This window comes from Saccopteryx bilineata, chromosome 2 (assembly GCF_036850765.1).
Source record: "Saccopteryx bilineata isolate mSacBil1 chromosome 2, mSacBil1_pri_phased_curated, whole genome shotgun sequence".
NCBI classification, from domain to species: domain Eukaryota; kingdom Metazoa; phylum Chordata; class Mammalia; order Chiroptera; family Emballonuridae; genus Saccopteryx; species Saccopteryx bilineata.
The window spans coordinates 352,976,279-352,997,339 of NC_089491.1; the positions used below are offsets into that span (position 1 = coordinate 352,976,279).

At 44.0% G+C, this 21,061-nt stretch overlaps 3 protein-coding genes across 16 annotated transcripts in view; 2 read left to right on the top strand and 1 right to left on the bottom strand.

Moving 5' to 3' along the window:
- The window catches only part of MYO19 (myosin XIX), a 36,036-nt gene extending 33,619 nt beyond the window's left edge, over nt 1-2,417 (bottom strand). For 2 of the 11 annotated variants that reach the window (XM_066262762.1, XM_066262754.1), the window contains exons 1-2: nt 2,176-2,323; nt 1,350-1,508 (exon numbers count right to left, since the gene is read on the bottom strand). The gene's annotated coding sequence lies outside the window, so the exon portion shown is untranslated. Of the gene's footprint in view, nt 1-1,349; nt 1,621-2,175 lie in introns of all 11 variants that reach the window. The other 9 variants (XM_066262765.1, XM_066262761.1, XM_066262758.1 and 6 more) reach the window with 8 other exon arrangements.
- PIGW (phosphatidylinositol glycan anchor biosynthesis class W) lies at nt 2,397-5,918 on the top strand. Of its 3 annotated transcripts, none has more exons than XM_066262770.1 (2): nt 2,397-2,491; nt 3,771-5,918. In XM_066262770.1, exons 1-2 carry the CDS (start codon nt 2,474-2,476, stop codon nt 5,289-5,291), a joined length of 1,539 nt encoding a protein of 512 aa, XP_066118867.1. In that variant the 5' UTR covers nt 2,397-2,473; the 3' UTR covers nt 5,292-5,918. The 3 variants fall into 3 exon arrangements, with proteins under 3 accessions (XP_066118867.1, XP_066118869.1, XP_066118868.1); XM_066262772.1 differs by lacking the exon at nt 2,397-2,491 and adding an exon at nt 2,845-2,965; XM_066262771.1 differs by lacking the exon at nt 2,397-2,491 and adding an exon at nt 2,871-3,004.
- A 6,238-nt stretch (nt 5,919-12,156) lies between these two features.
- Nucleotides 12,157-21,061, top strand: part of GGNBP2 (gametogenetin binding protein 2) — a 43,156-nt gene continuing 34,251 nt past the window's right edge. For both annotated transcript variants that reach the window (XM_066262774.1, XM_066262775.1), the window contains exons 1-2: nt 12,157-12,338; nt 12,800-12,989. In XM_066262774.1, the coding sequence (XP_066118871.1) occupies nt 12,897-12,989 (93 nt within the window). In that variant the 5' untranslated portion in view covers nt 12,157-12,338; nt 12,800-12,896. The remainder of the gene's footprint in view (nt 12,339-12,799; nt 12,990-21,061) is intronic.

The window sequence follows — 21,061 nt, forward strand, 5'->3', positions numbered from 1 at the left end:
GCAAATGGGGATAGTAAAATCTACCTCACAAGGAGTGGCTGTGAAGGTCAATGAGGTCACACATTTAAAGCACCCCACCAAGTATAACTTTGTATATTCACTTGGGGGGAATATTGTTAGTACACTTGACAGTGTTTAACGGCACTAATGAGGTGGAATACTCCAGTGCCAACATTAAGATGAGAATTGCAGAGAAGGGGAATCCATCTGAGAGAGGGGGTGTTGTGAGGCTGGGCCAAGGCCAATCTCTGAAAAACTAAGTGACCCTCAGACTCAGAATTTCCCAGGTGGCACACTGCCCCAGCAAGGCAGGGTGAGGATGAGGGGTGTCTGCAATGGATTAGCATTGGTGGAGACTTTCCTAAGGCTCTGAATACATCTAGCCTTTGAAAGAACTCAGGAATAGGAACTTCCCTGAAAACTGGACACTGACATTTACCCTGGACACTGACTATATCCTATCCAAGGAACAGCTATTCAGAGGGCTCCAGAAACTCAAGGAGAACAAAACTCTTTCAACTGGAAGCTCTCTTATAGAGAACCAGAAGCAGAGAACAAGAGGCCCATGCCCCTGGGAAGCAGATCGCTAGAGCGCTGTAAGTTTTATTTCCTCACATGCAACCTTCACAGCCACTCCTTGTGAGGTAGATTTTACTATCCTCATTTGCAATATGAGGACTCAGAGTGGGCCAGGAAGGTGATGTGACTTACCAGTGAATGACTGAGCTGTGATTCCTCTCCCACATTTCTCTTCCTAGAGCATCTAGTGCAATGGTAGCCAACCTGGTCCCTACCGCCCACTAGTGGGCATTCCAGCTTTCATGGTGGGTGGTAGCAGCACAACCAAAGTATAAATAAAAAGATAGATTTAACTATAGTAAGTTGTTTTATAAAGATTTATTCTGCCAAACTTAGTGAAAATCTGACATAAAGTACTTGGTAAATAATTATTATATGCTTTAACTTGCTGTAACTCTGCTTTATAAATTTTATAAAGTTACTTCTCTACTTTATAAATCACCATTACTATGGAATCAGTGGGTGGTTAGAAAATTTTACTACCAAGAGAGATACAAAAGTGGGTGGTAGATGTAAAAGAATTGACTATCCCTAATTTAGTGGATGTCAGCCTCCCACCCCACCAATTATTGACTATACTAAAATAGGAGATCTCTGTCTAGTGGAGAAGATAGAGCAGGAGGCTTCTCTGTCCGTCAACGTCTTCACCCTCCAAGTCACATGACCAGAAGATTTGCACACCTACCCCAAACCCCTGTAGTTTGCAAAAAAGGAATACTAATATCCAGACCTCAGAGTGCAGAGTTTAGGATCAAATGGACTAGCAGTACCAGAGAGAGCTCTTTGCCAATGTTGGTTATTGCAGGCGGCGGTGGCGGCGCCCAGCCAGAGTCAAGTCAGGTTAGAGCGGGTTTTCTCCAGTCCTCCCACTCTTGCTTTTAGTCGGCTTTGCGGTTACCAGCCAAGAAGTTCTGGAAAGGGTGGGACCACTGTGGGCAGGCAGGAGCCAGTAATGAACAGATGAAACACCAAGTCAAGGCAAGGCAAGGGACAACTTGGTCACCGGCTCCTCCTATCCTCCAGCCTGAGGTTCCTTCTCATCTGGAAGGACAGTGCAAGGCAGATGAGAAGAGCGGGGTTAAGGGTCCTAGTAGCCTAGCCTGCCCCGCCCTGAGGTTCCAGGCGGGAACCAGGGACTCCTGGGGAAGTGCCCGCCGGGCCCAGGGCTGGGATGCCGCTCCTGAAACACCTGACACGGGGCGAGTATGTCCTTCCCGGGAAGGTGGACGTGACCCCCGCCAAGGGCGCGGCTGCCCTGACGCGTCCCGGGGCCAATCGCCCGCGCCCCTTCCCCGGTCCATAGGTGGGGCCTGGAGAGGAGCAGGGGCGGGGTCCCAGCCTGCCAACCGGGAACTTCCCCCACCTCGCCGGCGGCCGGCAAGGTGGAGAGCTGGAGGGTGACCATGAAAAGTCCTTGTTCATGAAAGGTCCTGGCAAGGACCAGGAGCCAGGCTACCCCCTCCTAGGATAGGAGAGGGTCAAAAAGAAAAGGGAAAGGGTAGGGAAAAAGCATTAGGAAAAGGGAGATGTGCCCTTCTTCTTCAGCGCTTCGGGGTCACTGAAGGGCTTCAGACCAGGGCTGGGGGTGGCACTCACCGATCCCACGGCCTGAGCCGCCCAGCTCGCGGCTCCCGCGGGGCCCGACTGGAGAGGTGGACGGGCCGGGTGGGACGGCGGGAAGAGCCCCGGGAGCGGAGGGAAGAGAAGGGGCGGGAACGAACCTGGGAGAGAAAGCCGACACGGCTGGCTCGCATCCCGCCGTAGCCGCTCTGGCTAAGTGGTAGGGGCCTGCCGGCCAGCTCCTCCCCCGGGGCGGGACGCGCACACGCGGCGCCGGGCGCACGTGTTCCGCTCGGGATGCGGGGACCTGGAGTTGGGGGATCCGCCTGGGGCAATGTATCCTGACAGTCGGGTAAGAGAGTGGAAGGGAGGCTTCCAGTGTTCTGGCGGGAGACAGGGATTCCCGGGCCTCTCGCCCTCCCTGGGCTGTGAGTCCTCCAGTAGGGAGCGCCAAGGCCGAATGTCGCGTGGGGCCCTCTGACCCAGTCACTAACAGGCCTCGCTGTACGGTCTGAGCAGTGGTGCCGCGCTTGACGCGCCTTTTCCGTTCGGGACTCCTCAGGTCGGCCCACAGCCCAAACGCGGGAGGACCTGGGCTGTCGTAGGAAACCGCGCCACCATGGGCCGGGAGCGTGCGGAACCCGCCGGCCGGAAGCGCAAGCGGCCCCGCGTTGGCCGGAAGCGCGGCTCAGGAGGCGGAAGCTGCTTCCTCCCATGTAGTCCAGCGGATTCGGTGGGAGCCCGGGCAGCTGGGCCAACGTAGACGGCCCTCTGTTGGGAGGCTCCGAGACCGGCCGGAGCGCGGAAGGTGTAAAAGCCTCATGAGGTGGTGGAAAACGACTCATTTTTAAAGGCCTGCGGCTCGGTTTGTTACCATGAAGTATTTGTTGCTGGGCCCAGACAGACCATCCATGCATTTATTTAACATGGTTCTTGTTTAGCCAACAAATGTGTTCTTTGTGTGTGCTACTTTTCATTGATATGTGCCAAAGAGGCGTTTTATATCCTTTTAAAACAACACTTGTATGAGCTATACACTCCTACTTCCTGCTTGATAAGTATCCATGGTACCTATCAACACCTAGTTTGAATTTGGGTCCCTTTAATTGTAAGGAATAAACTGGGGCTCAGGAGGTCACTTTAGTCAAAGTTTTGTACTAGAGGCAATAGGTTCAGTGAGGCTCTGAACAGAATCCAAGGCCTCCAATTCCAACGTGTACTTGAATACCTTCTCTGCCCCAGTACCTCTTCCCCTCTCTGATTTAGTCATTAGTTATGTGTATCCAATTTTCACTACATTATCTTCACAACATATGTTCTGTAATACGAATTTATATCCGACTGTGATTCCAGTTTCAGGGTTTATATCCCAGAAGCACTTTCTTTGTGAGTCTGCCTTATATAACTGAAAATAGCTAAAGTTTTTTGATCAGTAATTTCATGCTATTAGTGTGACATTCTTATCCTGATGTGTTAGTGTTAGACTTCTTTCCACAGTCCTTGTACGAAGGAGTCACAAGCCCTAGATTCTACTCCAAAACCTAAGAAAAATCAAGTCAGTACCATATATATGCCAATTCCACAAGAATATTGGTTTCCACCAATGCATTCCCTTGCTCTTGTTTTCACAGGAAGAAGAAAAAATGTCTCTAAAGCAGATGAAGGAAGCTTTTGTCAGTAATCACAGTGGAACGAGCGTGTTGGAAATTACTCAGGGCTTATGCTTGCCTGTGTTTTGTATCCTGTGCAGAGGGCTTCTGATCATTCTCTCACAGCACTTGTGTTCTTTACATACCTGGAGGACTCGATTCTTCATTGACTTTATTTTCCTAATATTTCCCCTGGTGACTACTTTGACCATTTTGTCTTCATTTATCCACCTTGAGCAACTTGCTGTAATAATCTTTGGGGCAGGGCTATTTTATCAAATATATTGCCGGAGAACTTGCTATGCCAGAATGCCTGTCCAGAAAATCCTTGAAAAATTCTTAAAAATTAGTCTAGAATCAGAATACATTCCAGCCATCTCCTGTTTTCGTGTAATTAACAGTGCATTTACTGCTGTTGCCATTTTGGCTGTGGACTTCCCACTTTTCCCCAGAAGATTTGCCAAAACTGAGCTCTATGGGACAGGAGCAATGGATTTTGGAGTAGGAGGCTTTGTTTTTGGGACTGCAATAGTTTGTCCAGAGATTAGGAAAAAATGTATGGAAGGGTCCAGATTTTATTTTTTTACAAAGTCATTGTACTCTGTTTGGCCATTAGTCTTCCTAGGAATAGGACGATTAATCATTGTAAAATCCATAGGTTATCAGGAACATTTAACTGAGTATGGACTACATTGGAACTTTTTCTTTACTTTAATAGTTGTGAAATTGATAACATCACTGCTTCTGATATTTTTCCCCCCCAATAAATCCTGGATTGTGGCCATCAGCATTACTGTATTATACCAGCTAGCCCTTGACTTGACCCCATTAAAAAGGTTAATTTTACATGGCACCGATGGCAGTGGCACAAGGGTTGGTTTATTTAATGCCAACCGAGAAGGAATAATATCTACCTTGGGTTATGTGGCAATACATATGGCTGGTGTGCAAACAGGGTTATATGTGCTTAAAAAAAGATCACACATCAAAGACTGGATAAAAGTAACATACTGTATTCTACTGACAGCTATTAGCCTCTTTGTATCTCTTTTCATAGTTCAGGTAAAGATAGAAGTAGCATCTCGAAGAATGGCCAATTTAGCCTTTTGTATTTGGATAGTTGCTTCTAGCCTGATCCTTCTTAGTAGTTTGTTACTGGGTGACATAATTCTGAGTTTTGCAAAATTTCTAATTCAAGGGGCTGTAGTACCATGTTCTTGGAAACTTGTCCAGTCTCCCGCTACAAATAAAAAGCATTCTGAAGCTTTAATGTCTGAAGCTGAAAGAAAGAAACCCAGTCTTTGTTTAATCACAGCTATAAACAGAAACCAGTTGATTTTTTTCTTGCTGTCAAATATAACAACTGGACTACTCAACCTGTTGGTAGATACATTGCACAGCAGTACCTTGTGGGCCTTTTTGGTGCTTAATCTCTATATGTTTACCAACTGTTTAATTATATATATGCTACACTTGCAAGATAAGACTATAAAATTTTGGTGATCACTAGGGGTTAGATCTGTGTTGTATGAGCTATTAATGAGAAAGAATAAATATATAGTGAAGAAAATAGACTTGGCAATCCAGTGTTAATTATATTTTATAAAATTAAGACAATCCATTATAATGGAATGAGGCTTAATATTTTAATGTATCTGCACTGTATAAAACAAACCAGTACAGAAGAAACAGCCTTGTGACTTGTTAGAATATCAAATTTCAGTAATTTAAAGAGACTGTTGTGTTTATAGTTGTGACACTGGAAGATTGGAAGTGGGGAGGAGGGTTTCTACTTTTTTTTTTTTTAGAGAGAGTTGAGAGAAAGGCAGGGGAGAGGAGTGGGAACCAACTCGAAGTTGTTTCTGGTGTGTGCCTTGGGCAAGTGCAGGGCCTCAAACCAGCGACCTCAGCATTCCAGGTCGATGCTTTCTTTATCCACTGCGCCACCACAGGTCAGGCAAGTTTTTACTTTCTTATATCACCTACCATTCTGTATTGTATGTATTGGGACTAACTCATTTTTTTTAGCCTACTCTGTACTAGAAATGCTAAGTGGGAGAAATACATTAAACAACTGTTATAAATTGTGTTGTCATGAAATGTAGTATCAATAAATGACCTGGCATGTCACCCTGTTAAATTTAATTTTCTAAGTAAAAGAAAAAAGAAAAAAAAATGACAGAGTCAAGAATATTTTCTCTGCAGAGGGTTTTTTATTTTATTTTCTTGAGCCTCAGCTGATGGATAGGATAAGGAGTGAGTGTTTATATGTTTTCAGGAGTGGGGGCTGAGTGCTGGTAAGGGAACAGGTAAATAGAGAGCAATCTAGGAAGGATGAATCCCTCAGTAAAGGTGCTGAGTTGGAAGAGAACCACATGGTGGAAATGAAAGAAGGCATGAGCTCAGAAAATGGAGACCATGGGTAATGAGCTAGGAAGGCAAACAGGGACCATGTCAGGCATACCTCGTCTACTGTGTTACAGAGAAAGAAACCAATGAGAAAGGCATCAAATACCTAGTCTAACTTAACACTATGGTTATATAAAGGTTTCATATCCTACTGATAGCTTGAGTCTTTTTATTTTTTACAGAGACAGAGAGAGAGAGGGATAGACAGGGACAGACAGACAGGAACGAAGAGATGAGAAGCATCAATCATTACGTTTTTTGTTGAGCGTTGCAACACCTTAGTTGTTCATTGATTGCTTTCTCATATGTGCCTTGACCACGGGCCTTCAGCAGACAGAGTAACCCCTTGCTGGAGCCAGCGACCTTGGGTCCAAGCTGGTGAGCTTTTGCTCAAACCAGATGAGCCCACGCTCAAGCCGGCGACCTCGGAGTCTCGAACCTGGGTCCTCTGAATCCCAGTCCGATGTCCTATCCACTGCGCCACTGCCTGGTCAGGCAGCTTGAGTCTTTAAAAAACTCTAAATAGACCTTTGAAGCTGCTGTTTGAAATCTAAGATTTTAAAACAGTTTTTAGTTTTCAATTCTAATGTTCCTTGTAAATTGTTTAAGTTGAGTGAAAAAAAAAACTATATACCTACTAATACAAAATAATATTAAATGTAAACTGTAATTTAAAAAATTAAAAAGAAATCAATTAAAATCTGCCTTTGTTATTCCATTCTATTTTCTTTAGATTTTATTTATTAATTTTTAGAGACAAGAGAGAGTGAGAGAAGGGGGGGGGGGAGGAGCAGGAAGCATCAACTCCCATATGTACCTTGACCAGGCAAGCCCAGGGTTTTTGTTTGTTTTTTAAATTTTTTTTAATTGATTTTTTTTCTTTAGAGAGAGGAAGGGAGAGAGAAGAGAGAGACAGGAACATCAATCTGTTCCTGTATGTACCCTGACTAGGGATCAAACTGGCAATCTCTGTGCTTCAGGACGATGCTTTAACCAATGGAGCTATTCAGCCAGGGCAAGCCCAGGGTTTTGAACCAGTGACCTACCTCAGCGTTCCCAGTCGACGCTTTATTCACTGCACCACCACAGGTCAAGCCTATTCTGTTCTATTTTCAAGTAAAAATCTAATTATTGCAATAACAGGGTTAAGATGTTCAAGTAAAAATTTTTTTTTTTTTTTTTTTGGGTAAGCAGTCTGGATTACTTGTATAGGTAGAACCTCCTCTAATATTAAATTGTAGATTTGCTGTTAGTTTTAGTAGCCTCTAAATTAGCTCAAAATTATTTTTTTTCTGATTTGTTAGATATGACTATTATATACTTATTAGTTTACTTCAGTTATAGACAATGGCTAGTTTGTTTTTTGGGGGTTTTTTTTGTATTTTTCTGAAGCTGGAAACGGGAAGAGACAGACTCCAGACTCCCGCATGCGCCCCGGGATCCACCCGGCACGCCCACCAGGGGGCGACGCTCTGCCCACCAGGGGGCGTCGCTCTGTTGCGACCAGAGCCACTCCAGCGCCTGGGGCAGAGGCCAAGGAGCCATCCCCAGCGCCGGGGCCATCTTTGCTCTAGTGGAGCCTCCCTGCGGGAGGGGAAGAGAGAGACAGAGAGAAAGGAGAGGGGGCGGGGTGGAGAAGCAGATGGGCGCTTCTCCTGTGTGCCCTGGCCGGGAATCGAACCCGGGACTCCTGCACACCAGGCCGACGCTCTACCACCGAGGCAACCGGCCAGGGCCTAGTTTGGTTGTTTTAATATTTTTATTTTGAAGATAAATTTAATGGGGTGATATTGATCAATAAGTTAGTTATTGGCCTGACCTTTGGTGGTGGCACAGTGGATAAAGCATCAATCTGGAATAGAGGTTGCCGGTTCAATCCTGGGCTTGTCTGGCCAAGGTACCTACAGGAAGCAACTACTATGAATTGATGCTTCCTGCTTCCCCTCCACCCCCCTGCCTGCCTTCTATCTAAAAATCAAGTAAGACAGTGGCACAGTGGATGGAGCGTCAGACTGGGATGCGGAAGGACCCAGGTTCGAGACCCCAGGATACCCAGCTTGGGCGTGGGTTCATCTGGTTTGAGCAAAAAAGCTCACTAGCATGGACCCAAGGTCGCTGGCTCAAGCGGGGGTTACTCAGTCTGCTGAAGGCCCGCGGTCATGGCACATATGAGAAGGCAGTCAATGAACAACTAAGGTGTCGAAACGAAAAACTGATGATTGATGCTTCTCATCTCTCTCCGTTCCTGTCTGTCTGTCCCTATCTATCCCTCTCTCTTGACTCACTCTCTGTCCCTGTAAAAAAATTAAAAATAAAATAAAATAAAAATCAAGAAAATAGTATTATTTATGTGCCATTTTATATACTGCTCACAAAAATTAGGGGATATTTCAAAATATGAAGTGATAAAATACCCCCTAATTTTTGTGACCAGTATATTTGCTAGTTATAATACATTATATTGGGAGGTAATTATTACTGAAAGGAATTTTCCCTCAAATCAGTATGTTGAATGGTTGGTTATATAGCTATAAAAACAATTTTATTTTCAAAGAAAAATGGAGACTTGAAATTTAATAAAATGATAGTAGGTAAACTATGCATGAGTAAGAAAGGTGATCAGTTTTCCTGTTATGTCACAGTGCTTCTCCCGCATAATTTACCTGTTCAAAGCCTTCAGAGAAAGGTTGAGAGTTCCTCCATATTCCCTCATTTAAAAAAGGTAATTTAAATTATTTGATGACTTATGAGCATGTGGTCTAACTGGTGTGCTGCTGCTTGTCAGTAACTGCTCCTTCATCCTTTTCTAGGTTGTAAATATCTCTCAGTAAGTTTGTCTCACAATAGCAGATACTGAATCATAACTAAAAAAAAGGATGCTGGGCTGGGGGGGGGGTGTTTTTCCACCTCCAATTATGATACTCATGTAAGAGAAAGCTAATGAAATGGATTTCATAACAACAAGAATCAGTTAAAAAAAAGGACCATTCTGACTTGATTCTACTTTATAGGAGAGAAAAGAGACCATTCAACAACGATTTCTTGAGCTCCAATGTACCAGGTACAGGTAGGTGCAAGGAAACAACAGAATAAGACAAAGTCCTTGCTTTCAAGAGGCTTACACTTTAACTTGTGTACATTTTTTTTCTTTTAAGAAAATGTATATGGAAAAAAATGTGTTTCTATTTTTGATAGACAACAGAATTTCTCACTGTTAGCTCATGAAAAAGAAAACCCAATTTATAGTTAACAGATGTGGACAACTAGGGTAATGTACAGATCTGGTAATTTAAATAACATTCTGCTGTTGATTTTACCACATAGAACAACATGGCTAATATAGAGACAATTGTGATTAACTCAATTTTCAACTATCAATATTTGAGGACAGAGAAGGAAGGAGGAAAGAAAGAATATAATCTGGTCTAGACCTTACCTGTCCGTGACCTTCAGAATGTAAGTCATTACCATCACTTTATTTTTGCACAATTCTAAACTGGAGAAATCTACTACATATCTATCAATAGCTTTGTTTTCAAAGGATGACAAGTTATATTTTTATTTAACATCAATGTTAAATCATGCAAAAAATCACACCAAAACATACTTTGCTCCCTAGGAGTTTATGGATAGTCTATGCAGATAAATAATAAGGAATAAATCAGTGCTCTTTATTTCTTTTTTTTAATTTAGTGAGAGGAGGGGAGGCAGAGATTGACTCCCACTCCCGCCCCAACCAGGGTCCACCTTGCAAGCCCACTAGGGGGCCATGCTCTGCCCATCTGGGGCCTTTGCTCTCCATTGCAACTGGAGCCATTTTTTTTTTTTTTTTTTTTTTTTTTTTTTTTTTTTTTGTATTTTTCTGAAGCTGGAAACGGGGAGAGACAGACAGACTCCCGCATGCGCCCGACCGGGATCCACCTGGCACGCCCACCAGGGGCGACGCTCTGCCCACCAGGGGGCGATGCTCAGCCCTCTGCTGAGACCAGAGCCACTCCAGCGCCTGGGGCAGAGGCCAAGGAGCCATCCCCAGCACCCGGGCCATCTTTGCTCCAATGGAGCCTTGGCTGCGGGAGGGGAAGAGAGAGACAGAGAGGAAGGAGGGGGCGGGGGTGGAGAAGCAAATGGGCGCCTCTCCTATATGCCCTGGCCGGGAATCGAACCCGGGTCCCCCGCACGCCAGGCTGACGCTCTACCGCTGAGCCAACCGGCCAGGGCCGCCATTTTTTTTTTTTACAGCGACAGAGAGTCAGAGAGAGGGATAGATAGGGACAGACAGAAAGGGAGAGAGATGAGAAACATCAATTCTTCGTTGTGACTCCTTAGTTGTTAATTGATTGATTTCTCATATGTGCCTTGGCGGGGGGGGGGGGGGGGGGGGGGGGCTACAGCAGAGTGAGTGACCCCTTGCTTGAGCCAGCGACCTTGGGCTCAAGCTGGTGAGCCTTGCTCAAACCAGATGAGCACACGCTCAAGCTGGCAACCTCGGGGTCTCGAGCCTGGGTCCACATCCCAGTCCAATGCTCTATCCACTGCACCACCGCCTGGTCAGGCTTCTTAGATTTAAACCCCCCTTTAAATACTTTGTTCTTTGCTAGTACCAATGTATACTCAGTTACAAACATTAAAATTAGCACCTTTATATTGAATTTAAAAATGTCCAAATTTTGGCTATGTAGTCTATCTAACCCATCAGAAACTGCATGCACATCCTTAGATGCCTGCTGGATTTAAGTTAACAACCACACTGTTTTGGTTTCCTAACATGGCCAAAAGACATAAATACTTACTGTATCATCACACTTTGGGGACTGAACAATGATTCTTCCAGTTTATTATGTCACCTGCCTTAGCAGTGACCACACAATGTCATAAGTCAACATGGCTAAGGATGCACTATGGGGTTTTGTAATGACCAAAATATTTTTTAAAGGTCAGTATCACAGCTCTAGCCTATTCTCCCAGGAAATGCAGATCTGTTATCAGGATTAGTTAGTTCTAAGAGCAGCAAATGGATTTACCCTTAAAATCAGCGAGGTTTTCTTCCCTAGCCGAAACACTTCTCAACAATTATTTTGCCTTTACAACAGGTCTTCAATGCCTTCAAGGTAGGAACGGAGAACGTGATGGCACACAGAGTGTAGATGAATTGTCCTTATGGCAGCTCTGCTTTTCAGGAGATGGTGAGAGGGAAGGGCTTTTGGCCAGTACCAGTACTTTGCCCAAGGGAACTGGTGTCCTATCTGAGTCCTAAATTAATATTAGTCCAGCCCAAGAAGTGTCTCCAGCCAGGATCCATACACAAACCACACTCTACATGGTCTTATCTTCCTCTAAGTGTACGGACAACAAAAAACTGTCAGCACTTAGGACCTGTCGGCCTCCTTGACGGGACTTCAACGCAGTCTGGGAAGCAGTGATCTGGCTGGCTCCTGGTTAATCGGGGTGTCTAGAAAAGCGACATCAAGTACCTGGAAACCAAGCCCAGCATTTATCTCTTAGCCCGCAGATGTTCGTCTGCCTTTCCAGACTCCCGCCTTTCGCTGTCACTGACCTCAGAAGCCCCAGCTCTTCCCCAGTGACCCAGGTCCTCACTGGGCCCTAAGTCAGCTTGCCTGGGCTCCCTTCGTCCCTCGTGAGAGCGGTTCCCCAGGCCCGCGCAGAAGGGGACTGAGGTTTAGGCCTACTCACTCCTAGCAGTCCTGTTCCAGATTTATTTGAGCAGTTATGCTTCAGGGAGGGCGCCAGCCACCCGACTGGAGATCGCCTGGGGAGGCACCCCAACCCCTACCGCCATACCCCTCTATCCCCCTTACCTCCCTACCCCTTTACCCCCTGCCGCTAGTGTTTAAAAGTGGCGACCGGGTAGCGGCGGTCTGCAGTCTCGCGAGAGGAGGCGGAGGCCCGCCCCGCGTTCTCTGCCCCTCCCTGCCCCACCCTCCTCAAGTCCCCCGCCCTCCTTCCCCCACTCCCCGTGGCGCGAGCTGCTGATCCCGGAGAGGGAACGGCATTTGTCGCCGTACTCCCGCCCAGGCTGGTCCTGACGCGGACCTTGTCAGCCGGTAACGGGGAGCAAAGGTGGGGGCCAGGGAGGCGATCACGAGAACGGCGAAGGTCAGAACCAAAAGGCCTCCGAGAACGGTGAGGAAAGGGTCTGAGCCTCCCCCCTTGGACTTCTCAGACCCGGGGCGGGGTCGCACTGGGCAACTGCAGCCCCCGGGACTGATTGGGCGGGGCGCGCCAAGAAAGGGGGAGAAAGGGGTCAGTTATGGGCTCCCGGGCGGCGGGAAGCGGGTAGTGGGTTGTGGTCCTGAGGCCGGGACTTCAGTGACGGGTTGGGGAAGCCCCGGGGCCGCCAGGTCCCTTCCGCCTCTCCTTTGGACCCTGACTGGAGACTGGCCGCGGTGGGGGCTGGGAAGGGCAAGCGGCACAAGGGGGCGGGTCTCGTCGCCGCTCTGCGCTCATTGGCTGAGCGCGTGTGGAATCGGGTGATGGGAAACGAAGCTAGACTCTCCAGTCCCCTCCTGCTTCTCTCCCTCCCCCCGTGGCGAATGTGCTGCGCGGTGGCGGGTGCTTAAGCTCGCGGTGTTTGGCTGTTGCAGGCTGGAGCTGGGAGGAGGCGGCAGCAGCAGCAGGAGCAGCAGCAGCGGTAGCAGCTCCGAGGAGGTGGTGACGGTGACAACGGCAGCGTCGGGGACGATGGCGCGACTGGTGGCAGTGTGCAGGGACGGGGAAGAGGAGTTCCCTTTCGAGAGGAGGCAGATTCCCCTCTACATAGACGACACCCTCACGGTGAGCGGGCCGGGCTGGGCTCGCCGCTCCCCTGGCAGCTGTTTCCCTCCTCCCCCTCCCCCAGGCCAGCGCTGCGCACTGGAGAAAGAGTGTGTTGCAACTCCTAGGCGAGGCCTTTTCTCGGGCAGGCCCCATAAACTCGCCTTTGCAGGGAGTGGGTCGCTTGGTAATCTCCGCGGACCAGCACAGCTCCAGACGCACTTTGAATCCCTCTCCCCAGGCTTTCCTTCCTTTTTGAACCGTTTTCCTTTACCCTTTCCCTTTAGGTGACGCCGCTTTTGCTTTAAGCACGCGCCTCCGAGAGAGGTTGAAGGATCTCGGGCGTTTAGGGCCTATGCCTTCCAGAAACCCGCTACCCTCGGGGAGGCTTAATTACCTGGGAATGTCGCAGCCACACTGCTACCTGTATATTGCATGTCTTAATACTACAGCTCTCACTACATAAGCATAATTACTGAGGGCACAGTGACATGCTTTTACTGTGTAAAATTTACACAGTAAAAATTACACTAAAATGGGTTGATTTCGTTGTATAGTCTTGAAACTCTTAGAAATGATTTAACTGCTGGGCTATGACTCTTCAAAATAGGCTTTCTTGGCATGGGTAATTCTGTATTTACAGGTAGCTCTTTTTTTTTTTTTTTTTTTAAAGGAAGGGAAATTATCGAATGTGTTGTCAGAGCATTGTGTAAAGCTGATCATTCTGAACGTCAAATCCCAGTTTTGGGTAGTTTTCCTTATTAGATTTGGTGGTAGTTCAGAATTACAGACCCTCTGCCCTGTTTTGGTGTAGTATTTCCTTTAAAAGGAAATGGCAGAAATTTGAATTGACTCTGAACAGGAAATGAGTGCAGTTGCTTGCCACTATTTCCTAAGAAATGAAATGAACTTACACTATATTTTGAAATCTATTTTGATGATGCAGAAGCTTATTTGCCTGTTTTGGTAAGGTGTAACTAAGTTTCTTCATTCTCTCTTCTTTGGCGTTTTGGTTTTTCAAAGACACTTGGTCTGTTTTGTTCCTGAATTTTTTTTGCAAATACCTACTTTTTTTCAAATTATATATAAAATGCAAGTCATTGTGGATATGCCACTCTATGCCTTTCTGTTTGTCAGTCTCAATTAAGACTTGATTGAGCTGCAGTGCTTTTAAAAGGAATAAAAGAGCTATTGAATGACTTAATTTGTTAGAACTTTTTAAGTAAAAACATCTATCTATAATTATCCAGTATAAATTTTTTTCTTGGAAAAAGGTAGAATGATTTGGCCTGATAGAAGGTAAATAGAATTTGTGTTGATGCATTAGAAAATATTTGCATGCCTTAGTTATGATTTTTGTCCTTTTTATATTAAAAGTATATTGGACTTGGTATTTTAAGTAATTAAAAACGTTAGCACTGATCAAATTAAATGGTGCATTTCCAAATTTGAAAGCACCTAATATGAGTTCATTGTCCATCATTGCCTCTTCCTCTCCCTATCTAACACACTTCTGGAGCACCTACTTTAGTGTCAGCCTTTTCTGTTTATTCTCCCTGAATGCCTTTTAAGTTTCAAAAATCATTTGGGTATGGACATAAGATTACTACTGAGTGTATAACATCGAAGTGTAAGGGAAATCAATGTAAATTTGAGGATTTACAAAATTTTAATAGATATGATTTCTCTCCTGTGACCACATAACTACCTTTAACGCAGCGTTGAGGTATCTGTTATAAGCACATTAAAATAGCCAACTTTTAGTGTTTTATACTCTTCTCTGTACAATGATTCAAGATTTTCAATAGAAAAAGATGTGACTTTGCACTGTGATGTATTGTACTTCTCCAGAGAAGTTGGGATTGGTCTGAACTTGATAGTTGAGTTTTGCTTTTACTATATTGTGGACTTCTGACCAAGGCAAATAAAATTTAGGCTTACTTAATTTAAACACCTGAAAATGGCATTTTATTTAGGAAAAGGTGCAGTTTTTCTTTCTTTGGAAGAGTTTTTATCAATAGGGAATGAGTGGGACTATTCCTATTTATTGCTTTGTCGTGGAACTTCTTCACAGTCATTCAGTGTTAGTTACTTACTGAAAATTCCTGTCAACAATGCATTATATTTAGGGAAACAAGTTTCTTTCAGAACCATTCTACCAAATACTACTTAAAGAAAGAATGCAAAGCAAACACCTGTTGGGGAAGAGGGAGGGAAGAGCAAAAGTTTATATTCTGCACTGGTCTGTTGATAGTTTTTGACAGCAGTGTGTCCCTGAAGTTAACGTTTGGTTTGGTATTTGTTCCTAAGGTCTGTAGGTAAGGCATGGAGAAAACATTGTGTTATCTTTATTTTTAGTAGTCTTAGAATCTTGTTAGCTCCCAGATGATAAGTAGAGTTACAACATTTGCACTCTATTATAAATGTTCATCATTTTAGTACTGGAAGCTGTACCTCTAACCTTAAACTGGCTATTTTAAATTATATTTATGAAATGAAATTCAGAAGCTTGTATGTGAGGAAATAGCCTCCTCTTTTATGTGGTACATTGCATCCACATCTACAAGACTGGTGATAAGTTTTTGGATTTGAATAGTTGAGTACAGTTCTGATGTAGGTGTATTTGAGAAAATCATAAATAAACTAGTGGAATATTTAGGAATGTGGCATGCTATGTGGTCAAAATGCTTTTCAGTGTTAGAATTATAAAATAGGTGGATGGGAAACAAAACTATTTAATTTTAATTATACATTCATTTATTTTATGAGAGACAGGAACAGATAGGGACAGACAGGAAGGGAGAGAGATGAGAAGCATTAATTCTTCATTGTGGCATCTTAGTTCATTTATTTAAATTTTTTTATAATAGATACTATTTTAGAGATATCTTTGAAAATTTTTAATTTTTAAGTGAGTAGTTCTTTTAAAGAATAATAAAGTGGCCTGACCTGTGGTGGCACAGTGGATAAAGTGTTGACCTGTAACACTGGGGTCTCGGGTTTGAAACCCTGGGCTTGCCCAGTCAAGGCACATACGAGAAGTAACTACTACGAGTTGGTGCTTCCCTCTCCTCTTCTCTCTCTCCTCTTTTCTCTTCTCTTCTCTTCTCTTCTCTTCTCTTCTCTTCTCTTCTCTTCTCTCTCTTTCTCTCTCTCTCTCCCCCTCCCCCCTCTCCCATCTAAAAGTCAATAAAAAAAAGAATGAGAGTGGAAAAATATACTCCTTGTATAATAATCTTCAAAGATAACCATAAAACAAATTCCTTTTAATCAGAGATAACTAAAGATATAGCAGCATTTGATGTAATTCCAGCCATAGACACAGATACAGAGTTGAGATGTATTTTCAACATTTTTAATCTTGCTTTTTTCACTAAATGTAATATTGAGAGCATTTTCTCTTATTATGCTTAAACAACTTTAATGCCCATATAGTAGTTTCCTGTGAAATTCCACAATTTAATTATTCTTTGTTGGACATAGAGGTAGTTCTAGTTTTTGCTATAAATAATATAAAAATATAAACAATGCATAAACTTTTACATGAACATTTCTCAGGCTTTTAGAAGTACAATTATTACATCAAAGGATAAAAGCTTTATAAATTTCTTGATACATACTGTCAAATTGCTACAATATTTCTGGAATGCCAGTTTATCCTCCTAATTCAAACCAATCTAAATGGACTAGAAACTCTGATAAACATTTTTAACTGAGACTTTAAAAAGATAATAAATTGGAGTATATATGTCCACTTGGGGATTAGGTATATTTATTATTTGTTAAAAGTTTAGTATTTAATTTTGTTTTCAACTCTTTTTTTTTTTTTCTACAGAGATAGAGAGAGTCAGAGAGGGGGATAAATAGGGACAGACAGGAACAGAGAGAGATTAGAAGCATCAATCATTAGTTTTTCGTTGCGACACCTTAGTTCAGGGGTCCCCAAACTTTTTACACAGGGGGCCAGTTTACTGTCCCTCAGACCGTTGGAGGGCCAGATTATTAAAAAAAACTATGAACAAATCCCTATGCACACTGCATATCTTATTTTAAAGTAAAAAAACAAAACGGAAACAAATACAATATTTAAAATAAAGAACCAAAGTAAATTTAAACCAACAAACTGACTAGTATTTCAATGGGAACTATGGGCCTGCTTTTGGCTAATGAGATGGTCAATGTGCTCCTCTCACTGACAACCAATGCAAGAGGTGCCCCTTCCGGAAGTGCGGCGGGGGTGGAGGGCTGGGAGGGAGATAAATGGCCAGGGGGCCGCATGTAGCCCACAGGCCGTAGTTTGGGGACCCCTGCCTTAGTTGTTCATTGATTGCTTTTTCTTATGTGCCATGACCGTGGGCCTTCAGCTGACCGAGTAACCCCTTAAGCCAGTGACCTTGGGTCCAAGCTGGTGAGCTTGGCTCAAACCAGATGAGCCCGCGCTCAAGCTGGCGACCTCGGCGTCTCCAACCTAGGTCCTCCGCATCCCAGTCCGACGCTGTATCCACTGCGCCATCGCCTGGTCAGGCTTTTTCAACTCTTAATTAAATAATTTTACTAAAGGTGATGTTACAAGTAGCTGTGGGGACAGAGAAGTAAAAATCAAGTGATAATTTATAAATACAGAATGAAGGTTAGAGCGTATGAGAATGCTATAAAAAACAGATTATTTGTGGTCAGGAGAAAACAGGACAGATATTTAAGAGTGAAAGTGGATAATGGGATCAATAAACTTTATAAAGCAATAATTGCAGGACAGTGGCTTGTTCTATTTTTGGGTAGTTAAGGATAGACAACCTCATCCTGAAGCAAAACACTAATGATTTCTCTGTGAGACCACACTTAAAATAACTAGACATGACTGTTCCTTTAGGTAACCTATAATCTGAAGATTAAGTCAAGGAAGTGTTTTTAAAGAACAGAGGGAAATAGTACAGCTATCCTCTTTGTCTCCCTTTTTCCTATTTTTCTTGTCATCTCTCAGTATTAAGCATATAGTGATTGGCCAGAAAACTGCAAGGTAAAAAAATCCATTGTTAAAATCTTTGAAAGGGCAAGGACAGAGTATTGTGAATGCAGAGTAAGTACAAGCAGAGTAAGTACAAGAGAAAATTTAGTATCATCTACACCAGTGAAACCTAGGAAAGACACAGTAATAGACCTGATTTTGAATCAATCAATACTAGTTAGGTGAAATTTTAACCATTGTTAATTATTTAAAAAGGATTTCTGCCTGACCAGTCAGTGGCGCAGTGGATGGAGCAGTTGCCTGGGATGTGGAGGACCCAGGTTCGAAACCCCGAGCTTGCCAGCTTGAGCACAGGCTCATCTGGTTTGAGCAAGGCTCGCCAGCTTGAGCCCAGGGTCTCTGGCTAGAGAGCAAGGGGTCACTCTGTCAGCTGTAGCCCCCCGGTCAAGGCACATATGAGAAATCAATAAATCAATGAACAACTAAGGAGCCACAAGAAGAATTGATGCTTCTCATCTCTCTCCCTTCCTGTTGTCTGTCCCTGTCTGTCCCTCTCTCTGTCTTTTTAACACACACACAAAAAAATAAAAGGATTCCTAAAGCAGGCATTATTCATTATGTATGTATATATATAAATATTAAAATATGTCTATTTTTAAAGGTCAGCTAGCAGGTCTCAAGATGTTAGGTGTGTTCTTTGAATTCTGCTATAATTATGGAAACAAAATATAGTTCAGATAATAGTTTCACCTATGAACTAGACTGGACATACTTTGATTTGGTTAAATAAGGAATATGCTTTGAATAGTTTCTGAATTGATAGCATTGACCTTAAGATAGTGTAGGTAATTATATTAATTTTTTTATGGCAGCCGCTGATAGGTGGTGAAACGGTATATATTTGTATCAAGCAAGTCAAGACACAGGTCAAGGTGTTAGTTGCTTAAATGATAGATTTGGAGTGATTGGGTGTTTTGTTGAGTTACATGTTTTATTTCATTTTTTATTTAAGATTTTATTTTAAAATTTATTTATTTATTTATTTTAGTCAGAGAAGAAGGGGGGGGACATCAATCCATTCCTATATGTCCCCTGGCCGGGGATCGAACCGACAATCTCTGCGCTTAGGACCAGTGCTCCAACCAACAGAGCCATCCAGCCAGGGCAAGATTTTATTGATTTTTAGAGAGAAGAGATAAAGGCGGTGGGTCGGAGCGGAAAATAATCAGCTCTAGTTGATGCTTCTCAATATGTGCCTTGACCAGGCAAGGTTGGGGTTTCAAACCAGCAACTTCGGCATTTCAGCTGAATGCTTTATCCATTGCGTCACCACAGGTCAGGTGGGAGTTATGTGGTTTTATTTGCTTTGTTTGTTTTTTTTTTGTTTTTTTGTTTTGTATTTTTCCAAAGTTAGAAGTGGGGAGGCAGTCAGACAGACTCCCGCATGCTCTCGACCAGGATCCACCTGGCACACCCACCAGGGGGTGATGCTCTGCCCATCTGGGGAGTTGCTCTGTCTCTGCTGGAGCCACTCTAGCGCCTGAGGCGGAGGCCATGGAGCTGTCCTCAGTGCCCAGGCCAACTTTGCTCCAATGGATCCTTGGCTGTGGTTGGGGAAGAGAGAGACAGAGAGGAAGGAGAGGGGGAGGGGTGGAGAAGTAGATGGGTGCTTCTCCTGTGTGCCCTGACTGAGGATTGAACCCGGGACTTCCACACATAGGGCCGAAGCTCTACCACTGAGCCAACCAGCCAGGGCCTGAGTTATGTGTTTTTAAAGTTTATCTTACACCTTTTTTTATGACTTGGCTGTTGAGTTTTTTTGTTTTAAACCATATGGTGATTCCAGAAAACAATGCGAGTTAGTATATATTAACTATAATTTTTCTTTTATCAGTTTTCATGAGCCAGGATTTTTTTTTTTTCTTTTTTTTTACAGAGAGGGATAGAGACAGGGACAGACAGGAACGGAGAGAGATGAGAAGAATCAATTATCAGTTTTTCGTTGCGACACCTTAGTTCATTGATTGCTTTCTCATATGTGCCTTGACTGTGGGCCTTCAGCAGACCAAGTAACCCCTTGCTCGAGCCAGTGACCTTGGGTCCAAGCTGGTGAGCTTTTGCTCAAGCCAGATAAGCCCGCGCACTCAAGCTGACGACCTCGGAGTCTCGAAGCTGGATCCTTCCACATCCCAGTCCAGCGCTCAATCCACTGCGCCACTGCCTGGTCAGGCCAGTCTACTCAAATTTTTAAAAGAATATTTAATAATTCTGGTATTGGGTGTTCTTTTTTTTGTTTGTTTTTAGTGCTTTTGCCTCAATTGGGTCTCTTTAAACCTAGCTTCACTCTCTATATAGGAGTCTGTGTGCCTTGTCATCTGGAAATAAAATTTGTTCTAGCACAGTATATTTGATACCTTTAACAATGTTTTAGTTAAGATATAAATGTGTTGCCTGACCAGGCGGTGACGCAGTGGATAGAGTGTCAGACTGGGATGCGGAGGACCCAGGTTCCAAACCTTGAGGTCGCCAGCTTGACCAAGGGATCACTTGCTTTGTTGTAGCCACACGGTCAGTGCACATATGAGAAAGCAGTAAGTGAACAACTAAGGTGCTGCAATGAAGAATTGATGTTTCTCATCTCTCTCCCTTCCTATCTGACCCTCTGACTCTCTCCGTTTCTGTCAATAAATAAATAAGTTACTTTCATTGTCTTTTTTTTTTACAGAATCAGAGAGAGGGATAGATAGGAACAGACAGACAGGAACGGAGAGAGATGAGAAGAATCAATTATCAGTTTTTCGTTGCGACACCTTAGTTCATTGATTGCTTTCTCATACGTGCCTTGACCGCGGGCCTTCAGGAGACCGAGTAACCCCTTGCTCAAGCCAGTGACCTTGGGTCCATGCTGGTGAGCTTTTTGCTCAAGCCAGATGAGCCCACGCTCAAGCCGGCGACCTCGGGGTCTCGAACCTGGGTCCTCTGCATCCCACAGTCCGACGCTCTATCCACTGTGCCACTGCTGGTCAGGCACTTTCATTGTCTTGAAGGCCACCTTTTTTTAATTGTTTTTTTTTTTTTTTAAGATTTTAAAATTTATTGAATTTTTACAGAGAGGAAAGCAAGAGGT